This window comes from Monodelphis domestica, chromosome 1, assembly GCF_027887165.1.
Source record: "Monodelphis domestica isolate mMonDom1 chromosome 1, mMonDom1.pri, whole genome shotgun sequence".
Lineage (NCBI taxonomy): Eukaryota > Metazoa > Chordata > Mammalia > Didelphimorphia > Didelphidae > Monodelphis > Monodelphis domestica.
In genome coordinates, this window is record NC_077227.1 from 430,866,470 (window position 1) to 430,878,715 (window position 12,246).

The following is a 12,246-nucleotide window of genomic DNA, read 5'->3' on the forward strand; positions in this document are numbered from 1 at the left end:
CTTGGCTTCTTCTTCTTCTTCTTTAAATCTTCTGTATTGGAGTCAATATTGTGTATTGGTGTCAAGGCATTAGTGTGGTAAAGGCTAGGCAATGGGGGTCAAGTGACTTGCTCGGGGTCACACAGCTAAGAAGTGTCTGAGGCCAGATTTGAACTTAGGACCTCCCATCTCTAGGACTGGCTCTCAATCCACTGAGCTACCCAGCTGCCCCTTAGACTTGGCTTCTAAGACTTTAGATAATGATGGACTGCTTTTGGACATAATTCTGACTGACAAGTGGCCCTTTCTTATTCTCTCCCTAGAAGAGAGTAGCAAGGGATCTCTTCCACTGACTAAGAGGCTTCATACAACTTGAAGAAACAGCTTGGGTCAACTGTAATTAATGCATTTCTTTTCCAAGGCAGGTTGGTGGCACAGTGGATAGCAAGCTAGGTCTAGAGTCAAGAAGACCCAAGTTCAAATCTGACCTCAGACAATTATTATCTGTTTGACCTTGTACAAATCACTTAATTTCTGTCTGCCTTAGTTTCCTTAACTGTAAAATGGGAATAAAAGTGACATCTTACTCATAGGTGTGTCAAGGAAGTTAAACTTGATAAAATATATATCTGGGTAGAAATATTATTTCAATTATTACATAGGGTTGTTGTGAGGATGAAATGATAATATTTGTAAAGTGCTTAGCACAGTGTCTGGAACATAGCAGGTGCTTAATAAATGTTTCTTTTCCTTTTCTCTTTACTCCTTTCAAAAGATAGAATTGTTTGGCGATGCCTTGTTTTTTAATGGCATGGAGGAGATAAAACTTTATCAGCACTATTATAGCAAATGTGTTTTTACCTGGAAGAAAAGAGTACCCTTAGCTGATTAACACTTCTGAATCCCTGCGTCAAGGTGAGGAAAAGTCCTTGACCAGCTCCTAGGATAGAAAGGGGAGCCCCTTAGCATTGGTATGTAAAAGAGAAAAGATTTGGGGGTCTCCTTTCTTCCCAGGGATAGAGAAGTATTGTCTAGTTGGCCAGAAAACAATGAATTGTTGATGCTATAGGGCAAGCATTGGTACTAACCCTGCCACCAGGACAGGCTGCATACAAAAATTTGATGATTTCTTATCTACTTTTACCACATGGACCCTGACCCAAGATAAGGACCATGACTGTGCTGGGAATGTCATCTGTGCTGTGGCTCTCATGTTCCTAGTACTACTTTTGCTCAGACTCACTACTTTACCCATTTTGAATTGGAATAATCTGGTATCACCCATCATATGTTCCTGATGATCAAGATTCTGAATGGGATAGATATAGTCTCAGATTTCTAATCTTTGTTTTCCTTCATATTTGTTCATTTTCCAGGGGGGCTATTATAGTATCATTTAAAAAAACTTCTTTCTGTTTTTGTTTATATTTTTTCCTACACTAATTTCCAGTGCTGCCTACACCAAGTTTCTTATAACAGATATTAGTGCTATACAGAATGGCCCTAAAGCCAATTAAGAGGTTGAAGGTCTAGAAGATCTTTAACATCTCACCACAAAGAAGTAGAGTATGGCAGGAATAATATAGGCTGGGCTAGCTTTCATCTAAAAGACAGGGAAGCCAGCTTCACAAATTTACAGGTACAGGAGACCAAGGCTCCAAATGTGGACTTAGTTTGTTGTCACCCGAGACTGATCCAAGAGAAGTCTGTGTGCTTTTCAGATTTAACAAATATACAATTTCTGTGAGAATCAACACATTTTTTTGACCAGAAGAAAAAGGCTGCTTCTGAATCAGTGCTGTATTCTTGCTGCATATCCTTTCTGTTGAGTGTTAAAGATGAACTACAGATATCTCATTTAAATCCTCAGCCTGGACCACTGGACCAACCAAATCAGACCTCGCCTGAAAAGGGAAATTTGGTAATCAGAGTGAGTATTCCAAAGCACAAAAGGAGAAAAGAGAAAAAAAAGGAAATAAAATTAAGGAATGGTAGGATTGTACTAGATGAGAATATTGGGTAAAGAAGCAGGGAAATACTCATCCTGGGAAATGATTATTCTGAATCACTGAAATTTTGGGAGCAGAAAGTAAAAATTTGCTATAGAGAGGTATCAGGTTAGGGTTAGGGTCTCTAATTTTCTGGATTCTTTGATGATGGCCTGTTGTGTTCCTAATGTATTCCTAGGAAAAGGTTTAAGGTGAGAGAAGCATGGTAACATACAGAAGCCATTAGAATGAAACAGAAGCAATTTTGTTGGAGTAAATTATGGACTACTTGGACAGAAGATGAGTTCATCCTTATAAATTATAAATTTGGGAAACACTGCAAGCCTAGCAGAAAGACATGATATGGTAGTGATGGAAGACCATCATAATTGCTAGAGTTCTCTATTATTCCCAAAGGAAATCAACTAATATATGAATTTCCAATTAAAATTTTTATAGAAGGTAAGAAGTGTTGAATATAATCTAGCATGTACTCTAGATTGGGGAAAGCAAGTTTTAAAGTGTCCAGAGAAAGGACAAAGAAGATCATATAGATTAAAATCCTACTGCTGAATTCAACCAATAAATTATGGGAATCTTTGAAGAATAAAATTTTCTGGGCGGTAGCCAGGTGACTCAGTGGATTGAAAGCTAGGTCCAAAGATGGGAAGTCCTAGGTTCAAATCTGGCCTCAGACATTTCCTGGCTATATGACCCTGGACAAGTCAATACACAGTATTGATTCTAAAATGGAAGGTAAGAGTTTAGAAAAAAGAATTCTTAATACCCAAACAGAAACAATTATGATAAAGAGGGATTCTAATTCTAAATTCTAAAGAAAAAATTCCAAAGCCAAACCACAGGTATATGAAAAAAATGTTCTACATTACTAATCAAAGAAATGCAAATCAAAATAATTCTGAGTTATCTCATACCCATCAGATTGTCTAAAAATGATAAAAGGGTAAAATGACAAATATTGGAGGGGAAGTAGAAAAATGGAGACACTAATACCCTATTGGTGGAACTGTAAACTGATCTAACCATTTTGGAAGACAACTTGGAATTATGCCCAGGGAGTTATAAAATTCAGTATACCCTTCAACCCATCAATACCACTGTTGGATGTATTTCCCAAGGAAATCAGGGAAAAAGGAAAAAGAACATATATGTTCCAAAATATTTATAACAGCTCTCTTTGTGGTGACAAAGAACTGGAATCTATCAATGGGAGAATGGCTGAACAAGCTGTGGTATATGATTGTGATAGACTACTACTGCACCATAAGAAATGATGATCAGGTTAATCTTTTTTTTTTTTAAAGCCCTTACCTTCCATCTTGGAATCAATATTGTGTTTTGGTTCCAAGGCAGAAGTGTGGTAAGGGCTAGGCAATGGGGGTCAAGTGACTTGCCCAGGGTCATACAGCTGGGAAGTGTCTGAGCCCAGATTTGAACCTAGGACCTCCCGTATCTAGGCCTGGCTCTCAATCCACTGGGCTATCCAGCTGCCCCCCAATCAGGTTAATCTTAAAAAAGACTTGGAAAGACCTATATGAAATAACGAAGAGTGAAATGAATAGAACCAAGAGAACATTGTATACAGCTACAGAATTAATATTTGAAGAATAACTTGTAAATATTCACTTCCAGAGAAAGAACTAATAAACAGACACAAGAAAGACATTATTTATATATCCAATTTTTTTGGTAAGGTGGTACTTTCTATGGTGTGAGAAGGGAAGGAGATTAGATACCTTGGAATTAAAAAAAAGTCCAACATAAATTCAAAGGAACTCATCAGCCAATTAAACTTGAAAATTACACGTACAAAGGATAGAAGGAAAAGGCAGGCACAAAACTGAAGACAAATGTAGAACAATACATTATTCTATTAAAACTATGTTAGGAATGCTATAATTCAGAATAAACTGAGGCTATTCAGGAATGTTAAGAACAATAAAAAGAGCTCTTCAGCCATTCTAGTTAAAATAGCATGTTCAAAGAAGGCATGGGGCCACTGCTTCAGGTGGAAGGTATGGCAATAATGTATAGAAAGTAGAAATGCTCAGTTCCTTTTCTGCTTCTGTTTTCTCTCTCAAAGAAAAATCTTTGAACTGGAAAAGACAGTATAAAAATAAATAAAAATACATAAAGGCATCTGAAACCCAACACAAAAAAGGAGACAGTAAGATATCATTTTGTGCCCTTGAAAAGATCAAGTCACTAGGCCCAGAGGCAGGAAAATGGTAGATTGGATAAGGAAGACTCATCTACCTGACTTTAGATCCATCTAGTAAGTGTCTACTTACTAGCTGTATAACCTCACATAAGTGACTTAACCCTCTTTGCCTCAGTTTCCTTATCTGTAAAATAAGCTAGAGAAGGAAATGGCAAACCATACCAGTATCTTTGACAAGAAAACCTCAAATGACAAAGTCTGAAATTAGTGAACAACACTACATCCAGAGAAACAAAAAAGTGATAAAGTAAGATATAAGGAAAAGGGGGGGGGAAGGGGGGAATCTATTTTTACCAGCTCTTTTTGTACTGGCAAAGAATTGGAAATTGTGGGGGTATCCATCAGTTGAGGAATGGCTAAAACAAGCATATGGTATATGGTTGTAATGGAATACTATTGCACCATAAGAAATGACAAACAAGATGAATATAAAAAACCTGGAAAGACTTATACAAACTGATGCAATGTGAAGTGAGCACAACCAGGAGAACAGTGTATACAGTAAGAGAAATACTGTATAATCAATTGTGAAGGACTAAAACTATTATGAACAAAACAAAGTTTCAAGATAACCCCAAGAAACTCATGGAAAAAAAAATGTTATCCACAGCCAAGGAAGGAACTGTTGAAATTTGATCAAAGCACAGCATCTTTCACTTTATTTCCTTCATGAGGTTTTTTTTTATTGCAGGTGTTATGTGTGTCTTCTGTTAAGGCAGGAGTAATATGTAAATATGTATTGCATGGAAGTACTGGTATAATCTATAGCAGACTATTTACAGCCTCATGGAGGAGAAAAGGGGAAAGAAGGAGAAAGGGAGAGAGAATCTGAATTGCAAGATGTCAGAAAACAATTGTCAAAAAATGTTTCTATATAAAAATTTTTTTTTAAAAGTGATAAGGTACCATAAACAGTAGATGAGCAAAAAATGTTGTTCTGATTTTCAAAAAAGGGGGTAGGGAGGGAAGTGAGGTCTCTACAACCTCGGGCCAGGGAACTTGAATTTAACTCCTGACAACATTCTTAAAGAGATGGTTGTAAATTTTTAGAAAAAGAAAACTGTGGCTACAGAAAGTCAGTAAGGTATAGCTTCATTTAAAATTAACCAAATTCCCTTTTGTGGTTGTTTTTTTAAAATGGTAGAATAAGGGGGCAGTTGGGTGGTTCAGTGGATTGAGAGCCAGGTTCAAAGACTGGAGGTCTTGGATTCAAATCTGATACAGACACTTTCTAGCTGTGTGACCCTGGGCAAGTCATTTGACCCCCATTGCCTAGCCCTTACCACTCTTCTGTCTTAGAACCAATATGGAAGGTAAGTGTTTTTTTAAAAAATGGTAGAATAAGGGAATACTATAGATTTAGTTTCCCTACATTCCCACAAAACATTTGACAAATGCTATTTATGTGGATTAGGTACAGAACTACCAACTACATAATCATGTACTTTAGTAGGTTCAAAAGGGCTTGAATGATTAGACCTAAAGATTATACATTAATGTGTTCATGTCAACTTGGAAAATTTCTAGTGCAAGGTCCCAGATGCTGGTCCTTGGCCTTGTGCTATTTATCATTTTTATCTGTGATTTAGATTGTTGTTTAGTTGTATATCTGACACGTATGTCTTCTTTCAGGGTTTTCTTGGCAAGGATTCTGGAATAATTTGCTATTCCTTTTCCAGCTTATTTTACAGATGAGGAAACTGAGGGAAACAGGGTTAAATTACTTGCCTGGTGTCACATGACTAGGAAATAACTGAGGCTAGATTTGAATTCAGGTCTTCCTGACTCCAGGATAACCATTCTACTCACTATGCCAACCACCTAGTATGCTTATTAAATATGCAGATGATAGCCTGGAAGAATAGCCAACAGACTGTTGATAAGATCAGGCTTCCAAAAAAGATCTCAACAGACATGAACATTAGTCCAAATCTAATGTGATAAAATTTGATAGGGATAAGTATAAAGTCTGACATGTGCTTAAAAAAAAAAAGTCAACTTCTCACAGTCTTTAGATGTGAAAGGCATAGCAGGATAATAACTTTGTCTGAAAAATACCTGGAATTTAATAAACTATTTTCAGCTCAATATGAATCAACTGTGTGACAAAGTACCAAAAAAGGTAAGCCACATTGAATTGTGTCATACCCAGACCTAGGCAAATAACAATTCTATTGTCCTCAGCTTTGGCCAGAACACCTAGAAAACTATATTCAATTCTGAACAGTCCATGGCCACTATCAAGGTGGAGATTGTTCAGAGAAGAATAAATAAGATGGTGTAGGGCCTCAAGATCATGCTATACAAACTACTCTTGCTCTAAATACATAGACCACTCTGCAGATCTCTGTGTAAATTATTTTTTTGTAATGCAAATTTGCCTTTTCTGTGGGGAAGATAGGGAGAGAATAGAAAGGAAGGGGGCCGGCCCTCAGCTCTTAGGGGAATCAAGCCAGCAGGAGGTTCAAGAACACATAGGGGCAGGAACCTTTCTACTAAATGTCTTTCAAGAAAGGCTAGATGAGGGGGCAGCTGGGTAGCTCAGTGGATTGAAAGCCAGGCCTAGAGATGGGAGCTCCTAGGTTCAAATCTGGCCTCAGACACTTCCTAGCTGTGGGACCCTGGGCAAATCACTTAACCCCCATTGCCTAGCCCTTACCACTCTTCTGCCTTGGAACCATCCAAGACGGAAGGTAAGGGTTTAAAAAAAAATGCTGGATGACATCTTTTTGGGGATTAGTAGAGGAGATTCTTGTCAGATGAGATGAATATATGAAGCCTGTTCTAGAGTCTGCATATCTAGCCACCAGGTGGCTTATGAGCCCAGATCTACATCACCAACTAGGTTCCAAGACTTCTCTACCTGAATGTCCATTAAATATCTCAAACTAGACATGTCATTTCCTTTCTTCTAAACACACTTTCCTCATTTCATGCCTCATTCAGGGGCACCACTCTTATAGTCATCTAGATTCAGAACCTTAGTATAATCTTCAAGTCTTTGTTCTCCCTCATTTTCTCATATCCACAACCTCTTATCTTCCTTTCCTCCTTTCTCTCAAACATACTCCCTACGAAGGTCAAATATATATATGCCAAAACAAATTTAGATGTCTAAAGTTCTAGAGCTATCACCCTCAGTTCAAAAATCTTTAGTGGTTTTCTGCTGATTCTCTAGAATCAACTAGAAAATTCTCAGACCTTTAAAGCCCTTCAAAATCTGACTCCAGGCACTACTAGATTTTCCAGACACTACTCTTCTTCATAGTCTATGTTCTAGCAAGACTGTTCTATTCACTGTGGCCTAAACACTACATCATCTCTCACCACTATAACTCTGGAAACTTCTCCATTCCTAGAATCTTCTTCCTTTCCTCATTCTTGGAATTTCAAATTCCTTGAAAGGTTGAGCTTATATACTACTTTTTACATGAGGCCCTTCCTGAACTCTCAGAGCTCTTCCTCACCACAAAAAAACTTTTTTTGTTTTAAAATCTTTGAAAATATTGTAAAAGATTTTCACTGGCTTAATTTTGAATACCATTTTCATGATATATTCATGAAAAATAAATCTCTGAACAGTATATAGTATATTGAGGTTCACTAGGCTGTCTTGACAAATATAATGGACTGCGACTCTTCCTTTCTCCTAAAGTCCAAAGAAACTGGCTCCTTTGAGTCATATGTGATTATAAAACAATTACCCTTAAATGGGAAGTTGTCTTTTGATAAGTAATCCTATTGGGCAAATACCAGAATATTTAATTTACCATGGACAAAAAAGCAATTAAAGCTATTATATTTAATCTCCCCAGGAATAAATTACCCAGGTATAGTTTTGTTTTGTTTTTGTCAAGAATAGCATAAATTGGCAGTTTCAAAGAAAATAACAATTAGCTCTGAAGTCTTGCTTATAGAATTGATGCCTCCAGGTCCATCTATCCTACTAAACAACAAATTGCTACAAAAGTTGCAAGAACAAGCACAGCATGTGAAAAAAAAAATTAGCAAAAACCTCACATATGACTTGTTTAGATGACTATATATTGTAATAACAATTTTTAAAATATCATATCTATCTTTACTCCTAGCATCTTCATTCTGCTAATTATTTAGTGTAAAAGGTCAACTTTGATTCTCTCCCATCTTTTAAGTTCTCTCCTGAAACAATTATTCTTTTTTTCTTCAAATGTGCCAACACAGATCTAAGAACATAGAAAGATGAAATAATCTGCTTAATGGTTTGATACATTGGCAAAGGAGGAGAAAATCACTAAAAAATGTCACCAGACGAATTGGGAATACTTCCAGTGTATTGGGTCAAACAATTGGAGTTTAAGTACCTTAATAGGATGTGATTAGGCAGAAAAGCTTGAGGACACAGGAAAGAAAAGTTTCCACCCTCTGAGACCAAAGCCAGCATTTCAGGAGAGAAAGCCAACTTACCTTCAATCTGGTTGTCAGGAATCCAGAGTTCATCCTCTTTTGTTTAGAGCTTTCTTGGTGGGAAGGGACAAAGTCTTGAGAAGGCAGAGCTGAGAAAGAGAAAGAAGCCATAAGATAGCTCTTCCTATTTTGTGGTTCTCACTTAGCAGGCTAGAAATTCTTAGCAAAGAGTTCGTATAATGCCCCATCTCACTCCTTAAACATTTTATGAAATAATAAGTAAAGTCAAATGGAATCCAGGAACAACTTCCGAGTTCCATTATGGATCAAGATCTACTGATATTAATATGATGCCCACTCCAGGCATAGAATCAATCAAAGCCAAAACATTCTATTGCATACTTCCTATCCATATTCGCAATTTTAAAAATCTCTACTCTTCCCTGGCCTGCTTTAGGGGAGGGACTAAGTTATGATTCATTAGAATATCCTATCTTCAACTCCTTCCAAGAAGCATCCCTTGAAGAAAGCAGGATGAGAATACAGGGTTAGGGTCCACTTCAGCCCCTACAATGGATATGTACCACTTTTACTGTAATGCTCACCTTTCTCTCTGAGCATCTAGATCAATCCTTCAAAGACACTCACTCCTCACTGGGTTCTCAATGATCTAATGTCACTTCAGCACTGTTTTCCCAGGCAGGATTGTCAGGAACTGTTCTGGAACCAGCCCCAAAAGGATATACACTTTTTTCCTAGGTTCTGCACTGATGCTTTGGCCAAAAGTTTCAGGTCAGTGATATCTCTACTTGGGATGGATTCCAGATCCCCAGGACCTGTGAGCTCCAAGGCAAGGTCACTTCTCTTTGGTGCTGAATCTCAGTAGGAAGTCTTCCTTTTGGTACCCAAGGTTGGACACCTGTAGAATCTCTAGAGAACAAAGAGAAGATGGAATCAGTAAAAAGGACCTAGCAGACTTGGTAATGAATTGAGATCTAACAGGTAAAAAGTAGAGAGAGCTATACAAATAGGAATATAATGATAATGGATTTTGTTCATTTAACAACCTTGTAAGGGATATCCATGATGATAAAAATCTGTGTACAAGGTGCAATTGAGGATACAAGGATGAATAAAAACAAGGAGCTAATGATCTAGTATACTGATGTTGTCCAGCATACAATGCCAAAGAGCTCTTGAAACTGACTCTCATCATCACTTAAATAGTCATAGGTGTCTTCTCTGATACAAATAGTGGCTTCCCACTATACAAAAATAAATAAAAACAACTTAACTGTCATTGGAAGTCCTTTACAAACTGACTATTAAAACTGTCTAGCTGTAATTCACATGACATTGAATTGGAAAGTGAATGACAGTACTCTACCTTCCAACAAAAAACTTCCCCAAACCTTTTCTTAAATTTTTCTTAAACCCTTGCCTAAGCATTTACCATTACTGTATTTAACGTCTAGAACTGAACTGGACTCCTCACCCCCAACTCCACTAACTGAAGCCCCTCTTTTCTTCAAGGCCCTACAGGAGTTCCACCCATTCCATTCATTCAACCCATCCAGCTCAAAGTAACCTATCCTCAAAATTTAACCTATTACATCTATCGAACAATCCTTAATGTAAGAGCTTTGTAGACACATATATTTTCTTCCCCACGAAATTGTGATGGAAGAGGAAGGCCTATATTTTATGAGGACTTTTGTACCCCACAATGTCTATCACAATGACTGACACAGAGAACATACTTGTTATTGCTAACTCAAAACCAGGTGAATCTTGTGAACTTCTTACACAAATGAAACCCACTCACAGAGCTCTAGTCTGAGTATACACCCACACTCACACCCACACAATACACCCCAACATTTCCCCTTCCCCCCCACCCCGCTCGTGCCTTCTCAGTCTCTTTAAGCCCTCCCCTTGTCCCGCCCCTCTCAGGGGAGGGAATGACCCCGATAGCCTGCCCCGAGCCAGGCCTCTAGTATCCACCTAGACCCGCCCAGTTCGGGTTCAGATTGCTGCGAGGAACTGGGCCCGGGTCACTAAATACCTGGAATTGGGTCCGGGGCCTGGCCTGACCTCAGATAAAGAACTGGTTCGGGGCCAAAGAACCAATCATGGCGTCGAGGCTGCGCGCGCATTCTTCATGCCGTCTCAGACAGGGAGGGGGCCTGCGCCCTGAGAATGTGAGGACTACAATAACCAGAATGCACCGCTTCCCTTTTCTCGTGGATTTCTGTGACTAGTTTCCCAAATTTTAGCCTCTTGGGGCCAAAACATCTCAACCAATACTAGGGATAACTTGTCAGATCTCTCTACGGAGAGGACGTGGACGCCAAAAACTAAACTCTGTGGGTAATGAGCGATCTTTCGATAATCTTGATCGTGGTTTTTGAAATTTCTTCTCTTTTCTGTTCCATCATTTATCACGCCATGTTTCCTTAACAGTGGTTAAAGCCTCCCTTTCTGGTTCTCACCATTTCTGGGCCTGTAGACTAAAAGGATGGTTAGGGTTTGGGTTTTTTTGCATAGTATCACTTGTGGAAGCCTGGATCCTCTAGAATTTGAACTGGGAAAAGGGGAAATAAAAAGGAGCTTAGGGCAGATACTTGAAATTTAACATTTTTATGAATGAACTGAATGAAGAAATGAAAAGTGAGATTTTCAAGTCCTCAAATGAGATGCCAAGCTTTAGGAGGGTAAATGTCTTTTTTTTTTAAATTTACTTATTTAATTAACTTAGAATGTTTTCCCATGCTTAAAAGATTCATGTTCTTCCCTCCCTACCACCCCTCTCCCCTAGCAGATGCACAATCCCTCTGGGTTTTACATGTGTCATTGATCAAGACGCATTTTCATACCATTGATATTTGCACTAGGGTGATCATTTAGAGTCTACATCCCCAATCATATCTCCATTGACCCTTGTGATCAAGCAGTTGTTTTTCTTCTGTGTTTCTACTTGCATAGTTCTTTCTCTGAATGTGGATAGGGTTCATTCTCCTAAGTCCCTCAAATTGTCCTGAGTCATTGCATTGCTGCTAGTAAAGAAGTCCATTACATTAGATTGTACCCCAGTGTATTAGTCTCTGTGTATAGTGTTACTCTGGTTCTCCTTTCACTCTGCTTCAGGTCGTTGCAGTTCACATGGAATTCCTCCAGTTCATTATCCCCTTGAGCACAATAGTATTCCAATACCAATAGATACCATAATTTGTTCAGCCATTCCCCAATTGAAGGGCATCCCTCATTTTCTCATTTTCTGCCTCCACAGAGAACAGCTATGAATTTTTTGGTATAAGCCTTTTTCCTTATGATTTCTTTAGGGTACAAACCCAGCAGTGCTATGACTGGATCAAAGAGTCTTTTAGTGCCCTTTGGGCATAGTTCCAAATTGCCATCCAGAATGTTTGGATCAATTCACAACTCCACCAGAAATGCGTTAATGTTTCCATTTTGCCACATTCCCTAGGAGGGTAAATTTCAAAGGACTCCCTTTAACCTCCTGCAGTGCACCCATCCCTGCCTTGCAGCTCAGACTCACACATGGATCTCCTCAGAAAAGTTACCCTAGGTTCAAGACAATCTTTAAGTCTATATTAGTTCAAATCCATAGATCTCAAGCCTTTATGGATG

At 38.4% G+C, this 12,246-nt stretch overlaps 1 protein-coding gene across 5 annotated transcripts in view; it reads right to left on the reverse strand.

Moving 5' to 3' along the window:
• Positions 1 to 10,773, reverse strand: part of LOC103103265 (zinc finger protein 501-like) — a 44,004-nt gene extending 33,231 nt beyond the window's left edge. For 2 of the 5 annotated variants that reach the window (XM_007474709.2, XM_007474708.2), the window contains exon 1: positions 8,656 to 8,744. Coding sequence is in view for 3 of the 5 variants with exons in the window: in XM_007474706.2 (XP_007474768.1) it covers positions 8,656 to 8,744; positions 9,201 to 9,216 (105 nt within the window). In the remaining 2 variants the exon portion in view is untranslated. Of the gene's footprint in view, positions 1 to 8,655; positions 8,745 to 9,200; positions 9,526 to 9,662; positions 10,597 to 10,660 lie in introns of those variants that run through there. The other 3 variants (XM_007474706.2, XM_056822325.1, XM_056822329.1) reach the window with 3 other exon arrangements.
• Positions 10,774 to 12,246: the final 1,473 nt, after the last annotated feature.